Source organism: Sapajus apella, unplaced genomic scaffold, assembly GCF_009761245.1.
Source record: "Sapajus apella isolate SASKATOON/1434 unplaced genomic scaffold, GSC_monkey_1.0 scaffold29, whole genome shotgun sequence".
Classification (NCBI taxonomy): Eukaryota; Metazoa; Chordata; class Mammalia; order Primates; family Cebidae; genus Sapajus; species Sapajus apella.
This window is the reverse complement of record NW_022436969.1, coordinates 11,554,303-11,571,565: the sequence shown is the minus strand read 5'-3', so window position 1 is coordinate 11,571,565 and position 17,263 is coordinate 11,554,303. Positions and strand designations below refer to the sequence as shown.

The following is a 17,263-nucleotide window of genomic DNA, read 5'->3' as shown; positions in this document are numbered from 1 at the left end:
ACATGGAAGGATACACATAGGCTCAAAATAAAGGGATGGAGGAAGATCTACCAAGCAAATGGAGAGCAAAAAAAAGCAGGAGTTGCAATCCTAGTCTCAGATAAAATAGACTTTAAACCAACAAAGATCAAAAGAGACAAAGAAGGGCATTACATAATGGTAAAATGATCGATGCAACAAGAAGAGCTAACTATCCTAAATATATATGCACACAATACATGAACACCCAGATACATAAAGCAAGTTCTTAATGACTTACAAAGAGACTTAGACTCCCACACAGTAATAGTGGGAGACTTTAACCCTCCACTGTCAATATTAGACAGATCAATGAGACAGAAAATTAACAAGGATATCCAGGAGCTGAACTCAGACCTGGACCAAGTAAACTTTATAGACATTTACAGAACTCTCCACCCAAAATCCACAGAATATACATTCTTCTCAGCACCACATCACACCTACACTAAAATTGACCACATAATTGGGAGTAAATTACTCCTCAGCAAATGCAAAAGAATGGAAATCGTAACAGTCTCTCAGACCACAGTGCAATCAAATTAGAACTCAGAATTTAGAAACTAACTCAGAACCGCACAACTTCATGGAAACTGAACAACCAGCTCTTGAATTTTGACTGGATAAACAATGTAATGAAGACAGAAATATAGATGTTCTTCAAAACCAATGAGAATGAAGACACAACATACCAGAATCTCTGGGACACATTTAAAGCAATGTCTAGAGGAAAATATATAGCAATAAATGCCTACATGAGAATCAAGAAAAGATCTAAAATTGACACCTAATCGTCAAAATTGAAAGAACAAGAGGAGCAAGATCAAAAAATCTCAAAAGCTAGCAGAACACAAGAAATAACTAAGATCAGAGCAGAACTGAAGGAGATAGAGACACAAAACACCCTTCAAAAAATTAATAAATCCAGGAGGTGGTTTTTTGAAAAGATCAACAAAATAGACGACTAGCCAGATTAATAAGAAAGAAAAGAGAGAATAATCAAATAGATGCAATAAAAAACAATAAAAGGGATATTACCACAGATTCCACAGCAATATAAACCACCATCAGAGATTACTACAAACAGCTCTATTCACATAAACCAATAAACCTAGAATAAATGGACAAATTCCTGGACACCTGCACCCTCCCAAGCTTAAACCAGGAAGATATCCTGGTTTTTTATTTATTCCCTGAACAGATCTATTCCCTGAATAGATCAATAGCAAAGGCTAAAGTTGAGGCAGCAATTAATAGCTTACCAACCACAAAAAGCCCAGGTCCAGATGGGTTCACAGCCGGATTCTACCAGACATACAAAGAGGAGTTGATACCGCTACTTCTAAAACTGTTCCAAACAACTCAAAAAGAATGAATCCTTCTCAAATCATTTCATGAGACCAACATCATCCTGATACCAAAACCTGGCAGAGACTCAACAAGGGAAGAAAACTTCAGGCAAATTTCCATGATGAACATAAATGCAAAAATCTTCAACAAAATACTGGCAAACCAATTGCAACAGCACATCAAAAAGCTTATCCATCACAATCAAGTAGGCTACATGCCAGGGATGAAAGGCTAGTTCAATATATGCAAATTCATAAATGTAACTCACCAGATAAACAGAACCAAAGACAAAAACCACGTGATTATCTCAATAGATGCAGAGAAGACCTTCGACAAAATTCAGCAGTGCTTTATCCTAAAAACTCTCAATAAACTAGGTATGGATGGAACGTATCTCAAAATAAAAAAAGCTATTACGACAAACCCACAGCCAATATCATACTGAATGGGAAAAAACTGGAAGCATTCCCTTTGAAATCAGGCACCAGACAAGGATGCCTTCTCTCACCACTCCTATTCAATATAGTATTGGAAGTTCTAGCCAGAGCAATCAGGCAAGAAAAAGAAATAAAGGGTATTCAATTAGGAAAGGAGGAAGTCAAATTGTCTCTATTTGCAGACCACATGATTGTATATATAGAAGACCCTATCATCTCAGCCCAAAATCTTCTGAAACTGAAAAGCAACTTCAGCAAAGTCTCAGGATACAAAATCAATGTGCAAAAGTCACAAGCATTCCTATACACCAATAACAGACTAAAAGAGAGCCAAATCAAGAATCAACTGCCATTTACAATTGCTACAAAGAGAATAAAATACCTGGGAATACAACTAATAAAGGATGTAAAGGACCTCTTCAAGGAGAACTACAAGCCACTGCTCAATGAAATAAGAGAGGACACAAACAGATGGAGAAATATTCCATGCTCATGGTTAGGAAGATTCAGTATCATGAAAATGGCCATATTACCCAAAGTAATTTATAGATTCAATGCTATCCCCATCAAGCTACCAATGGCCCTCTTCACAGAATTGGAAAAAAACACTTTAAACTTCATATGAAACCAAAAGAGAGCCCATATAGCCAAGTCAATTCTAAGCAAAAGAACAAAGCTGGAGGCATCACCCTACCTGACTTTAAACTATACTACAAGTCTACAATAATCAAAACAGCATGGTACTGGTACCAAAACAGAGATATAGACCAATGGAACAGAACAGAGGCCTTGGAGGCAATGCCATACATCTACAACCATCTGATCTTTGACAAACCAGACAAAAACAAGCAATGGGGAAAGGAGTCCCTGTTTAATAAATGGTGTTGGGAAAACCGGCTAGCCATGTGCAGAAAGCAGAAACTGGACCCCTTCCTGACACCTTACACTAAAATTAACTCCAGATGGATTAAAGATTTAAACATAAGACCTAACACTATAAAAACCTTAGAAGAAAACCTAGACAAAACCATTCAGGACATAGGCATAGGCAAGGACTTCATGACTAAAACACCAAAAGCATTGGCAACAAAAGCCAAAATAGACAAATGGGATCTAATTAAACTCCAGAGCTTCTGCACAGCAAAAGAAACAATCATTAGAGTGAACTGGCAACCGACAGAATGGGAAAAAATTTTTGCAGTCTACCCATCTGACAAAGGGCTGATATCGAGAATCTACAAAGAACTAAAACAGATTTACAAGAAAAAACAAACAAACCCATTCAAAAGTGGGTGAAGGATACGAACAGACACTTTTCAAAAGAACACATATATGAAGCCAATAAACATATGAAAAAATGCTCATCATCACTGGTCATTAGAGAAATGCAAATCAAAACTACGTTGAGATACTATCTCATGCCAGTTAGAATGGCAATCATTAAAAAATCTGGAGACAACAGATGCTGGAGAGGATGTGGAGAAATAGGAACAGTTTTATACTGTTGGTGGGAGTGTAAATTAGTTCAACCATTGTGGAAGACAGTGTGGCGATTCCTCAAGGACCTAGAAATAGAAATTCCATTTGACCCAGCAATCCCATTACTGGGTATATATCCAAAGGATTATAAATCATTCTACTATAAGGACACATGCACACATATGTTCATTGCAACACTGTTTACAATAGTAAAGACCTGGAACCATCCCAAAATGCCCATCGATGATAGACTGGACAGGGAAAATGTGGCACATATACACCATGGAATACCATGCAGCCATAAGAAACAATGAGTCATGTACTTTGTAGGGACATGGATGAACCTGGAAACCATCATTCTCAGCAAACTGACACCAGAACAGAAAATCAAACACTGCATGTTCTCACTCATAGGCAGGTGTTGAACAACGAGAACACGTGGACACAGGGAGGGGAGGATCACACACTGAGGTCTGTTGGGGGGACTAGGGGAGGGACAGTGGGAGGTAGGGAGTTAGGGAGGATAACATGGGGAGAAATGCCAGATATAGGTGATGGGGATGGAGGCAGTAAACCACATTGCCATGTATGTACCTATGCAACAATCCTTTACATGTACCCCAGAACCTAAAATGCAATATTATATATATACATAATATATATATTATAAATATTATATTTATACAATAAATATTATATATTATATAATATATAATATATATAATATATATTATAAATATTATATAATATATAAAATATATATATAATATATATATTTTATATATATTATATATATATATATATATAAAAGAGTGAAACTCCATCTCAAAAAAAAAAAAAATGGTCAGACATGGTAACTCAAGCCTGTAATCTCAGCACTTTGGGAGGCCGAGGTGGGTCGATCACCTGAGGTCAGGAGTTCAAGACCAGCCTGGCCAACATGGTGAAACCCAGTCTCCACTAAAACTACAAAAATTAGCTGGGCACATTGTGGGCACCTGTAATCCCAGCTACGAGGGAGGCTGAAGCAGGACAATCGCTTGAACCCGGGAGGTGAAGGTTTCAATGAGCCGATAGCCTGAGTGACAGAGTAAGACCTTGTCTCAAAACAAAAAAAAAAGAGGAAAGATCATGTTGAAGAACACAGGGGAAAATTGACTACTGATTACCTTAAACCTTTTGACAATGGAGGCTACTCCGGAACATCTGATCAGAGGGACATGATACTAAGATGGAGCTAAAACTGTATGGTTGCAAGAGAAATGACCAGACTACAAATCAGTGTAAGAATCCAACTACAAACCAGCGTAAGAATCCAGCAGTGATGCAATCTGCAGCAGCAGGGGCAGCTGGCATCTCCCTTCTACAAAAAAGGATGGCAACAGAAGAGAAGAGGAATGACTTGTTCTTGGGTTCCAATCTTGTGATCGTGTGAACAGTAGGGCTGGGTTAAAGGTTATAGTGAGCCATCAAAGGGAAGTCATCTTGTAAACAGTTGGGGAGTGATAAATATATTCAAACCAAATTGGGATATAATGCAATTGAAAGTTGACTTCTGGATCCCCAGAGTTATGGTCAGCTAGCTGCACAAGTTCTCTTCATTATGGCAGTAATCTCTTAGTCCTGTGATTGAATATTTTGGACCCAACTTAGTGTATCACTCTCTTTCCACAAGCTCTTGTAGGAGAGGTCCAACCAGATTGTACAAGTAAAATAATGCTAACTAGTGGTTTTAGTGACCTAAAGGAAATACTGCAATTGTCAAAGCGCTTAATGACCATCTTGGAAGAATATGGCATGGTGATGTATTTATTACTGTGTGCAGGTAACGTGAGTGGTTGCCTATTTAAAATGAAAAAAATTCAGCCCAGCACATAGATATGCCTACATATGTCACCAGTTCTAAGTCTAGGCAGTCTCAAATGTTAGTGCACAGTAATCTCAAGTTTTTATTTAAAATGCAGATTCACTGCATCTGGCAGAGCCCTAAAATTTACATTATTAAGCCCCCCCAGTTGATCCCATTTCAGAAAAACACTCTGAAAAAAATACTACCTGAGCTGCCAGGTGTTAGTCTAGCTCTCTCGACCAGTGTGGTAGCCGATTTCAGGTATTCAGTAAGTGTATATTGTACTGAATCAGTGTGTTCCCAATCCTAACAGCATTAAGGCACCTGTTACGGCTTCTTGCATACCCAAATAGATCAAGTCTTCCTTTTAAAAGCTGTAATTTGAGTTATCACAGAAGATAATACAGCAAGTTACTAAATACATGAACTTCATTTGAAGTCAGTCAAGTCTGGGGTTTATTTTTACGTTCTTGACAAGTCATAAGCCTAGCCCCAACCAAATAAATTATTCTTCTTCCTTTTTCCATTTATCACACTAGTGTCTTCAAGGATAAGAAGGGGCAGTTAAAGATGGAGAAGAAAAGCTCCTTACCCAATAAAATCCAATGTAAATATGAACTGTACTAGATTCATTTTTTCATTGACTACAAATGGGATTTCTAGACTGTGGGCTCCTCCTTATTTGATTCTGAGCCTTAAACACTGAGCTAAATTCTGAAGATAATTTTAGAATCTTCACTTATCCTTTAATTCTATTGTGACATCTTTGTTGATTTACTAATTGAGCCCATTAATTTTTAGGATGAAGCCCTGGCATTTTAAATTAAATGATATGTCACTTATGTGACTTTCTATACATTTTCTAAGCCAGAAATAGTCAACAGCACGAAAACACACACCACTAGGGAATTTGAGGGAATTTCATACCAAAGCTTTGCTCTAAAGTTTGTAAATATGAAATAAGAAAGCATATAATCCACACATGACTTTTTGTGTTTTGTCCTGGGCTTCAAATACATTTTCTTTTAAAGGTATCTAATTAACTCTCTACTTACTCATGTTCATGTTCCTTCTACCTAAAGCATGTTAATCTGAGACAGTTGTTTGTATGTCTCTAAACACATTTTAAAACCTCCAAATCTGATTATTTAGATCATTTTATATGAAATTTTATCAAGACCAGTTTAGTCTGCAGAGTTATGTATAAGACCAATGTTAGATCCCCATTTTAGGCTGGGCATGGTGGTCCATGCCTGTAATCTCAGCATTTTGGGAGGCTGAGGTGGAGGATTGATTGAGTGAGACTCAGACCAGCCTGGGCAACATAGAGAGACCCGGCTGCTAAAATAAAAAATAAAAGAACAGTGTTAGATTGCTATTTTAGATGTGTAGCTAATGCTCCAGTATTGTCTCCCACTGCTGCCTAGTAACTTTCTGAATGTTGAGCAATGTACATACACACTAGGGGTTGGAAATTAATCTAAATTGTGTGTTTTATAATGTTGCAACATCATGCCTGTTTATGAGCTTAAAATCTTCTTAGGCATCTCCATTTGAGTAGCTACTTTAAATTTTTAGCAGAATCCAGTAGCCCAGCAAGTATTAAAGCACAGTTCATGAAAATTCAAGGTTTCTTAAATAAATATTTCAGATATAAAAAATAAATCTTATGGTTGCTAAAGAAATATAATACTTTAAGAGATTTTAAAGTAGTTATTTCCTGAATGTCTTTTTTTCCAAACATTAGACCAAGTTGCATTGTTTACAAAAATTTATTCATACAAATTTTACACACTTTATATAACAGTTATCAAAGTCCTAGTTATAGATATCATGTGTGTAATAATACTTGGTTAAGATTTTTTATAATCAGTTGCACACAAAATAAGAGCTTCAAGACTAACATCTACCTAAATGATCACTATATCATAAATCTGCTTCAGTTTAGTAAGGCTCCTGGCATTTCTAAAAAGTATACAAAAGATTAAACTGGGTGATCACTGTGAAATGCTTGCAACTAGCCACGGGAACACTAAATTAGACTTCATAAATAAAAGGTTAACTAGAGCCCTATTTCACCACTAACAGCTGACACAAATACAGAATACTCTGCCCATTATCCAAGAAACAAATAATTAAGACTAAAATGCAAGCTGATGTGTTGCAGCATTGTAGGGCCACTAAATAGCCATCTGTGATTCGTGGCAATTTAAAAGGCGAAGAAAGGCACTAAAGCTGCAAACTGCATCCCGTGTCACATTGCCTGAGGAGACTGCAGAATTAAAGGAAGATTGATCCTATACACAGGACTCAGGCATAGATTGAATGCCTCTGTTTTCGCTATTTGCAATGTGATCTCCTGGCAGCATCCATCCCGCCTGGGAATGCAAATCCAATTCTGTTTTCTTTGATTTATGACTTCATACTGATCAAATCCGTAAAGGAAAAGGAAAAGGAAAGGTCCTTTAAACTTTACAAGCTAATGTTTAATCTTTTCTTGTTCTTTTTTTCTTCTTCTTCATCTTTTAAAGAAAACAAAAACTTGTGCCTGAAATTTGGGAGACTGGTTCGCTGGTTTGTCTGTTGCTGCTTGATCTGGTTGCTGGGTGAAGGTTCTTTTGTTTATAAAGATTACTCTATATGTTCAAAGAATTGACAGGAAACAGACATGCTTTCTTTAGCCAAAGAAAGGATACAAGGATAGATTCTTAGGGTCTGCTGGAGCTTGCTTACCTCACTCTTGAACACAGATATAAGATAGTACTCATACATATGAAGAAGAGGTTTAAATGATTTATCAGTTAGCAAAACTGAGCAACATGTGAACACTACACATTCTAATATGACAAAGGTTGGTTTTATGAAATAAATTTTACTAAGCAATAAGCAATAATGTAGAAAAATACATTTTACCTACAAACTCAATAAACAAGAAACAACGGGTTCATATTTAGTGCATAATTACTTATTAGTAGCTACACAGGGGTTCCTAAACTTTACAATAAGTGCCTGCATCAAACCAAAAAAAAAGGTGAAAAGCTTCACAAGTTTAAGAGAAGTGAATGAAAAATGGTAAACAGTACTTAAACAGTGCAGGAGGGTAGGAAGGAGAGGTCTCCATAAAAACCACAAAGGAAAGGGGTGGCTCCTACAGAGCAGGTTTCAAAGGGGAGGATCCTGGCCATTTCACAAGATGAGAAGTATGGACAGCACTGGAGAAAAACACATTGTACTTTGCATCCATTTCCAATACCCAGCGCCCAAACTCAGTCAGGACCATTTGGGACTGGACTTGCCCTCAGCTTCCCAGACCTGGGGCAGCCTAGAACCAGTCCCTTTCCAGGGTCCTCCTCCTACAGCCTGATGCTCTGCCACTTCCAATTTACCTCTATTTCCTTCACTTTGTTCCAATTGCCCTAATTTGGGGATACTAGGTTCCCTGGCAACTCAGGAAGTACAGAAAAGAGAGCAGTCTATTGAAGGCTCCCTTTTCTGTACAGTTCCTCAACTCTTCCCCCAGGGAGTGGTGTGGATTCTGAGGAGAAGCACAATTTGGATCGAGCTGTTGTTTTATCAGGAGAATTTTCTTCTGGGCTGAGTCTGAAGAGAGACAACTACACATAAAAGGAGAATCAAAGAAAGCAGAAATATTGGAATTGCCACCCAACCAGGGGCACAGTGCCCAGTTGAGTTAGGCTGGTATAGAAGCAGCCTGCCCCAGAGGCTCACTGAAATAGAATGCCCTTCAGCAATTCTCCAAATCATTCCCCAAAATCTCCCTGGAGCAGGGCATCGTTGTTTATGTACAGTAGCAAATGGTCAGTATTAATATCTTCAGGCCTGTCGTGGATAAAAATACTATCCTTTTAATTCCAGTTTACAAAAATAGGAGTAATATTCAAAACAATGATTGTCTATTTTTCTATTTCTTTTTATAAAAACATAAACAGCTCAGGCGAATTTTCAATCCTTGTGCACGCTTTGTATGAACTGCTCTCTATACTTCTATACATATATATTCTTTATATATATTTATAATATATATCAATAATTGGTCCACAAAGTATATCTGTGCATTCTCTAGTGCTTTGTAAAAAGAAAAACAATATTATTATCAAAATATTCATTTAATGGCTTTACTTCATTACATAAATACATGTTTGGATAGAACACATGAGCGATAACTATTCAGTCAGTTGGAGAAGGACTTTTCATTGCGTCGGGGCTGTATACACAGGGTAGCTGGTAACTCAGCGCTACAAATACGCTATTCGGCGTCCTTTGTTTTTAACCCTTTGTTTATACCTTTTCCCTAGAACGGCCGCCAAGTATTTCTTGACAGCCATTTGTTTCCTGTAGCGACTGTAGCTGTCCGTGAAGATTCCGTCCGAGTGGCGCTTGGAGAGCGGCTCCGCGTCGTCCTCCGCGCCGCCTAGGCTCCCACTGCAAGCAAAGGGGTCGGGAAGAGGGTGGCGGGGCGGGAGACAAAGGTTCAATCGCTGCGGGGAGCAGGCGGGCCCCTTCCCACGCGGAGCCTTGGGGACGGCCTGGGGCTCGCACTGCCCACCTCACCGCCTCCCTCTGCCAGGAAGCTGTCGTAGGGAGGGCTGAAATCGAAGCCCCTCAATGCCTCCCTCCCTCGCCAGGATTTCCTGGCACGAAACCCTACAGAAGGGGCCCGGGATAAGATCCAGGCAGACGACACGTGTTTTAAGCCTAACCCTTCTCCCAACGCTGCCCCTTGAGATCTGACCATCCGTGCGTTTGCGCTAAATTGTCCTCACTCTTCATCTCCTTCGACGTACAGAGAAAATAACCAGAGAACCCTCAATACGCCAGGCTGGCTGCTGCCCTGGAGTTTGCATCGATCTTGCAATTCCTAGTCAAACATGACCACTCCTCTCCCTCCTCACGCCAAGTTGAAAAACGTGATAGTAATATAAGTCGACAGGCTTATATTATTCACTGCATGAATTATTCACAGCGAAAATGTAATCTGTTTTCCCATGGGCTTTATTAAAATGTTGCCTTCTGCTGCAATACCCTTCACGCAAGCCCTATGCTCTCGGTTTGCCTGGCGTGAGCAAAAACTCCTTGGTTTCCTAAGTGTCCAAATTTGGCGATTTATTTTTTCGATTTGGATTTTCAGTAAATACAAACACCCCTTTCCCCTTCCCTCCGCCCAAAAAAAATAATAATAATAATAATGCTTAGAGGAAATTACAGCAAAAACTCCCTGGAAGCTTGAAGGTTTTGAATGACTGAGAGGTTTGGTTTGCTTTCTCTTTCCTTTCATTCAAAACGGATCAAACACCCTGGCACGCGTTCCCTTTTTCTCTCTTCCAGAGCTCTCTGGGCAAATTTAAGGTGCCACTTCAAAACCTCACCGGCGACCCTCGGCCGGTACCCACCCCAGATCCTGGGGCACAGACTCACCCTGGGCCCCACGTGCACACACGGCCGCGCAAGCCGCGCCGCCCTCCCAGCGCGTGCCCCGCTCAGGCACCCACCCCGGCGCGCGAGAGCCACCTTGCACGGGTTAACCCTTCCACAAATCTTACCCCACGCCCTTGGCCACGAGCGACTGCAGGTACTTCCTGGCGGACAGCTGGTCCAGCACTTTGCGGTAGGCCTTGTTAAGAATCCCGTGGACGACATCTCTAACCGGGAGGCAAAGTGCGCGGCCCTGGGTCACTGATTCTGCCCCCAACTGGGCTAGAGACCCCCCTGTTGGGTGTGCGCGCCCCCTCGGCAGTCAGAGAGGTTGACAGAGAAACCTCCAAAGGCACAGAACTCGAGAACAACTCCCGGGATGATCCCGAGAGTGACTGATAGGATCGGGAGTTAGTCCTGGCTGGAGGAATGGCAGATGTGGAGTGTGGGCTCCTTGACGCCACTCACTGCCACTCTTTGGGCCACAGCCCCCTCGGTCCCCATGCGGCCCTGAGGTCCACAAAGACCCGCCCGCGGCTAATTTTCTGCAGCTGCAATAGAATATGGCCAGGGAGAGGATTGAGGTAACGGGGAAAAAAAATCATCGGTGGGTCACCACACTACCCCTCCCGCCACCGCCATCCGGAGCGCCCAGCCGCGGGTGTGCGCGAGGCCGCGCGAATCTCACCTGCTCTCCACCGGGTAGTACAGCGCGAAAGCGTCGCGCAGAGCGGAGGCGGGGCTCCCTGCGCCCGGAGGCTCCAAGTCGTAGAAATCTTGCAGCGGGGTTCCGTCCTCGTTGTACGCCTCTTCCTCTGGCCTGCGGGGTGGCCGGGGACAGAAGGAGTGGTCAGTACAAGTCCCTCCCCAGCTCTGCGAGGACCAAAATAAATGGGATATCACTGATATTCACAGTTGGTAAAGTCTTCCAGGAAAAATTGTCTTTTCTCCCAGGACGGGAGGTGGGAGCAGAGGTAAGGAGAAGGGAAACATACCCAACCATTCCTACCCCGCCAGGCGGCTCGCCGACCCCTCCTCTCGCGGGTGCCACTGCAGTGTCTTCCTGCAGGGCCAAGGCCTCAACGAGCACTTTTCAGGAAACAGAGGCGTCTCCGCCGATCGCGCAAACCTGGCTACTGAAAAGGACCGCCCCCCCTCCCCGCCTGGCGTCCGAGCCTCCCCAAAGTAGCAACGGGCGGGGACGAGAAAGGTCCTACGAGACTAGGCGCTGACCCACGCGAAGACCCAAACGGGGAGGCCCAGAAAGCAAAGGAGAGGATGGGGTGTGAGGCGGCCAACTCCGCAGCCACCCCCACCCCAGCCTCCGAGCCCAGGGGAGCCCTTCCCCGCGCAGATGTAGGTCACGGAGAACCTCGGTTTCTATTTTGGGCAGGAGAGGATCTGGCAGGAACATGAATAATAGATGCCCCTAAACTTAGCGGGTTTGGCGGCGGCTCAGACTGTGTTTTGTCCGCGCCCTCCGGTGCCTCTCGCCCGGAGAAAGTGCCAGGCACACGGGAATTTGAAAATAGCTGGGGGTGAAACAAGGGTGTTTTAAGGCCACTAAAAGAATAGTTCGTGCTAACCTGTTAGCGATGGCGGGGCCCCATCTCAACCTCGGAGCACAAGGAGGGGTTCAACAGGGTACTGAGAGCCAGCGAGTGCCTGGCGACTTCGCAGTCGCCCTCGTCTACAGCCTCCATTCTTTATACAGGACGGGTAGAGATGGGTTAAAACAAATCCCTCTCGCTTTGGACCCCTGGAGACTTGGAATGCAGCCAGCGCTAGTAGCACTCTCCATGCGGGGTTGGAGTAGTACTTCGTTACTTCACTCGCCTCTTCTCCATCCTTGGAGAAGCCGGGGCTAAGCACGCACATCCCTCCGCACGCCCCACACCCAGCCTTTCCTTCGCGTTGCGCCTCAGCCCTGTCCGGGGTATCCCGAACTTTGGGTCTTTCTGGATATTGCCTGCCTGGAGCCCAGATGCTGGAATCCTAATACAGAAGCCAGAACCCATCTCTCAGTGCAAATCAATGGTCAGCGGCCCCCCAAGGCTAATTTCCCTGGGCGCGGCTCGGAGAAGGCAGGCAGCGGCGCCTTCAGACCGCGCGCTCCTTGCTGCCCCAGGCGCCGCGAGTGCGGACCCTGCCCGGCCTAAGGCGCTTCTAAGGTCCGGCACATCGGCCCGCGACTCTGGGGCTGCCTCCGGGAACCTGAGCAGTGCCTGCCCATTAGAAACCCCGGTTTAAGAAAAAAGCCAAGGTTCCTCCATCCTGGGCCGGGCAGGGCTGCTCTCCCTGCCCTTCCTGCCTGCTGGCTTTCTTTTCCTCCTCCCTTGCGTCTGTTTTCCCCCTCCCTCGCAGTCTCGTTCTTGTTCTTCCCTCTGTTAAGTCGTTTTTCCTGAATCACACCGGGCCAACACCCTCCCCCCTCACGCCCCCCAAGAGAGCCTGGGATTCAAAATGCAGTTGGAACACGGATCACTTGAAAGAAACCTCTTCAGGGGAAAGATTTGGAATGAAATTAAGAGAAAGGGCGGAGGAGAGAGGGAGAACCCGCCCGGATAGTGCAGAACAAGCAGTAACAAAGCAAAGTCCGAGGGAGCTTAACGCTCAACCCCAGGCCAGGCTCCAGCGCTGAAGTTCTCCTAACTCATCCTAAGAATAGGTCAAAGAAACCAAGCCAGGGGCCGTGCCCTGCCCCCGTCCTGCGGGCCAGGTTGGGGGAGGGGAGGTTTCTCCAGCGATCGGAAGCTCAAGGGCTCTACCCCTGGACCCTGAGCGGCCCTTGGCTGGGGGAGGGGTCCGAACCGTCGCCAAGCCTGCCAGACCCTCCGGCTAGAATGGGGACCCGCAGTCCATCTAAGGCTGGTGGGGGCGCACTGGGGTCGCAGAGGGCGACGCTAGTAGTCTGGACCCAGAGGACTGCAGGAGGGAGACCGTGAGGAAGTGTCTGTGACTGGGAAGCCCCAGCTCCGGCTCGGGCAGGGCAGCCAGCACCTACCTGATCCCAGGGAACCGGAGTCCGGCGGCGGCAGGTGAGCAGTAGACGCTGCTGTGCATGATTATCCCATAGACCAGCAGGGCCAGCCTCGCTCCGCTACACATGGTCATTCTGCACAGGATGGGAAAGAGGGCACACAACTGTAAGAAAGCCCCTAGCCTTCCACCCTCCAACCCCAAAAAAACTCTCGAAGCTGGGGGAGGGACGGAGCGAAGCCCCGGCTCCCAGTGTTGAACACCACTTAACGACAGCCAGCGCGCGCCCTGCCACTTCTTGCTTGCTATAGTTAGAAAAATATATAGATGTATATACCCAGAGCCCAATAACTAGCCAGACCTGGTTGAAGGAAAACTAACTACCCTGACGCGATGCCAGCGAAAGAATCAGCGGTCGAGTAAGTCGGTCGGCTTGATAAGATTTTCTTTCCCTTATCCTTCAACCCTTACCGCTGTCAGGAGAGGGTGTGCTGCCAAGTAGGACGGGGGGCAAAGGGCTCCTTCAAGTTTCTGAGCTGGAGTCACAACCCGAGAGGCATCACCGTCTGGCGTCGGTGTCTGAGCAGAAGCCGCAGGAACGAGCAGGAGCAGCAGGAGGAGCTGCAGGACTTGTTTGCCGAGGCTTGTATTCTGTTCAAAAGTTTGTAGACGCGCAGAACTAGGAGAGAGCGTGACACGGAGAGAAGGGGGCGAAGAGAGAGAGATAGAAGAAAGATAAAGAGGGGGCGATGAGGTAAAGGGCGGACTAGCAAAGTGGTCGTAAGTCCACCCGGAGGAAGAAGCAGGTGATTAAGAAAAAGAGGGAATGGCAGAGAAGATGGGGAGGAGAGGGAGAAGAAAGGGAGAGGGCCGGTGGCTAGCCGGCCTTCCTGGGAGCCGCTGGTCAGGCCGCTGCGGGGGTCGGCAGCGCCTACTCTGCCCTGTGGTCTCTCTGGCTGCCTCTGAAGCTGCGGCTTCTTCTGCTGCTGCTGCCGGCGGTTACAGAGTTGACCGGCCTTCTGCTCGTATTTATCCGTGCAGTTAGCAAAAATCTATCCGAACACGGTTTTTGGAGAGCCTTCTTTGTCAACATCTGTCTGCCTGTTGCCTTTAAGTACAGAATATTTTGTTGCACTGTTGCGCTCCAATTTTTATTCATGAAATGACTTCCTTTTATTTTCAGTCACGTAATGATCGGGTATCAGAAAAAGACGTCAGCATCCTAGTCCCTCAAGGAACATATTAACTATTCTGTGCTGTCCTCTTGGATGATAAGATCCGGAGTCATCGACTTCTCATAAACACCTTTCACTCATACAATCCAATTTTTAAGAAGTCCAATTATTTTGATGGTTTTCTATTTCACTCATTTCTCAAGGACAGGTAAAGGATTTGTAGAATTTTGAAGATGGCAAAAGTTATGTTTTTAACTATGCAATTACGATTTCTCTTTACTTTTTCATCAAGCCCCAGCAATCAGAGCTCTGGCCTCTGGAATTAAACATCATCAAGCTCTCCTATTAATAAATTTAATTTAGATCTCCCAATTTCTTGCGTATGTTCTTTCAGATAGACCATTAAATGTAGAAGTCGTTTGTTTTTAAAAGGAAGTCTTTGAGGATTTTTCAGTAAATCTCTCCCGAGTCTGGCTGCCATTGACAGTCCTGCTATGAGTAGATTGATAAGAGCTCAAGCTGCCTCCGGAGCGCGGCCTGTAGAGCTGTCCAGACTCCGGGTGCTGAAGAGTTCCGTCACAGATGCTACAAACGTTGAAAATTACCACTGGTTTAATTTTTCACCAGAGCCTCTAAATTTGAAGATTTGGCAGTAGTACTATTAACGTGGCAATTCGTCGCCTAAATCACCCCACCATTCAGATACATCCTTTCTCCCTGTGTAGTGTCCATAAATGCCCTAATACTGAGAATGCTCTCCATCCCTGTCTGGATTTGAGGAAAAAGCATTCTGTTCCCCATTAGTCCTGGGTTTTGGATCTCTAGACAGACTGACTGGCTACCTTCACCCCTTCTGTGGCTCTTACAGATTCTAAAAATTGATGTTGTAAAATTGTGCTTTCCACAAGAAATGAAATTTTAAGAATTTGAGGGTGAGAAATATCTTTTTCCACTTTGTTTACAACTTGAGCTCTGTTTGGGAAAGAGACAGACTGGGAAAGCATGAAGGTTCCCAGTACAAGTTCACTTGCTGAAGGTTTCTAACAGGAATCCCTGCACTGGAAACAATTAGATTTGTTTTGACTGAAAATGATGTGGGAAGAGGGAAGCAATAAGGGAAGACCATATCCACCCAGAGGCTTCAAAGTTCCTGGGTAATTTAAGAAGATTCATATATTTCTACTCCAGTAAGAGAACTCAAGTCTATTTTTTTAAAGGAAATAGAGCCATCAATAACCATTAGTGTGCATTTTAATTATTTGGATCTTACACAAAAATTAGGGAAAATTCCAGTTTAATGGGAGAGTTTCCTGTTACTATGATTTGGATCTAACATTTAAATAAGCTAATTAGTTCTGCATGCTTTTCCAAGATATAATATTTCTCATTCTAAATGCTGTTCCCGCTCTTATTTGAGATTTAATACTTCCTCATTCTTAAGAAAACTAAGTTTTGTTTATTCCTGGCCATAAATGACCGAAAACTGTCTGCTTCCTCTTAGTTTATTCTTGGCTGTGCTTCAGATTGCCTGCCTTTACTAAAGCTTCAAACCACATCTACATGGGAATGTGTCTCTTTTTCTCTGATACATATGCTCGCTGATTTCTGTTGGCATGTTTACATGCGTGTGTTCCGTGTTCAGCTCTGCCTCTGCAGCAAGCTCGCACACAAAGAGCCTGCGGTGAACACTGCCGGATAATCAAGCAGAGATGTCTTTCTTACTAAAGCACCCAAAGCTATTCCCCACTGCGGCTTTCCTGTCTTCCACCTTGCTTCACGTCAAAGGTGAACCCCATTAAAATCCTTACTCTTTCCTCCCACACAAATTCTGAAATGAGTTCAATCTGTAGAGATATTTGAAAATTTCCAAGACTCCTTGTACAATTCACTACTCAACTTTAGTAAAGGGAGCCACCATGTGGGGAGTTTGCTGACTTCACGGCCTATTAAAGGGGGAAAACCTCAAATACGATTAAATATCTGGGGAGGATGACTAACTGTTGGCTCTCTGGGCCAACTGAGGCTGAACTGTGCCTCTGACTTAATAAGGCTGTGACCCTTGTGATCTTCTCAGCTTAGATACTCTCGACTCAGAACTTGGGGCTCAGCACCCAAAAATCACAGGCCTTCAGAACTGAACCCATTACCCAGAGTAAAATACTAAACAGAGAACTTAAGATTCTTGGTCACTGAACTCCAGAAAATCAAGCTTCAAGACCCACCTATTGCTCAACACAATCTAAAGACCCACCCAACCCCTCCGATAGCCGCCTGGGTGAATCAAACTCCCACAGGACCACCCGCCAATCTTTTGTTGCTCAAGGCTGTCTCTAGTTGGGTGTGTTTGACATCTCTTAGCAGGGGAGCTTTTCTATTCATGAAAACCTGGCTTTGAGCCCCTGGCCAAGGGAAAAGGCCAATGGATAGGAGGAAGTAGAAGCTGCTAGAAGAGTGTAGGGGCCCCTTCTGCTTCCTATTGGTAGGGGGAATATGGGATAACTGAAGTCTCAAAGACCAAAACTACCCCCAAATGCCCCTTTGAT

The 17,263-nt window shown here is 44.1% G+C and overlaps 1 protein-coding gene and 1 long non-coding RNA gene across 5 annotated transcripts; one reads left to right on the top strand and one right to left on the bottom strand.

Annotated features, from left to right (window-relative positions):
* Positions 1–6,889: 6,889 nt before the first annotated feature.
* On the bottom strand, positions 6,890–14,768 carry ADCYAP1 (adenylate cyclase activating polypeptide 1). Of its 4 annotated transcripts, XM_032293264.1 has the most exons (6): positions 14,523–14,768; positions 14,004–14,302; positions 13,571–13,682; positions 11,255–11,386; positions 10,695–10,793; positions 6,890–9,576 (listed from the first exon to the last, which is right to left on the bottom strand). In XM_032293264.1, the coding sequence occupies exons 1-6, from the start codon at positions 14,702–14,704 to the stop codon at positions 9,390–9,392; spliced, it is 1,011 nt and encodes a 336-aa protein (XP_032149155.1). In that variant the 5' UTR covers positions 14,705–14,768; the 3' UTR covers positions 6,890–9,389. The 4 variants fall into 4 exon arrangements, with proteins under 4 accessions (XP_032149155.1, XP_032149152.1, XP_032149153.1 ...); XM_032293261.1 differs by having other exon boundaries at positions 13,571–13,681; positions 14,017–14,708; XM_032293262.1 differs by lacking the exon at positions 14,523–14,768 and having other exon boundaries at positions 13,571–13,681; positions 13,930–14,009.
* Positions 13,011–16,275, top strand: LOC116561480. The gene is made up of 2 exons (XR_004273449.1): positions 13,011–13,604; positions 14,729–16,275. It is a non-coding gene; the product is annotated as an uncharacterized LOC116561480 (long non-coding RNA).
* Positions 16,276–17,263: the final 988 nt, after the last annotated feature.

Bases quoted from the DNA above. Each gene is read 5' to 3' on its own strand.
- ADCYAP1 (XM_032293264.1), bottom strand. From the start codon at position 14,704: ATGAATAAAAATTGGAGCGCAACAGTGCAACAAAATATTCTGTACTTA. The intron at 13,683-14,003 runs GATAAGGGAAAG...CCATCCTGTGCA, and splicing joins GACAGCGGTAAGGGTTGAAG to GAATGACCATGTGTAGCGGA. The intron at 9,577-10,694 runs GTAAGATTTGTG...CTTTGCTTGCAG, and splicing joins CTCGTGGCCAAGGGCGTGGG to TGGGAGCCTAGGCGGCGCGG.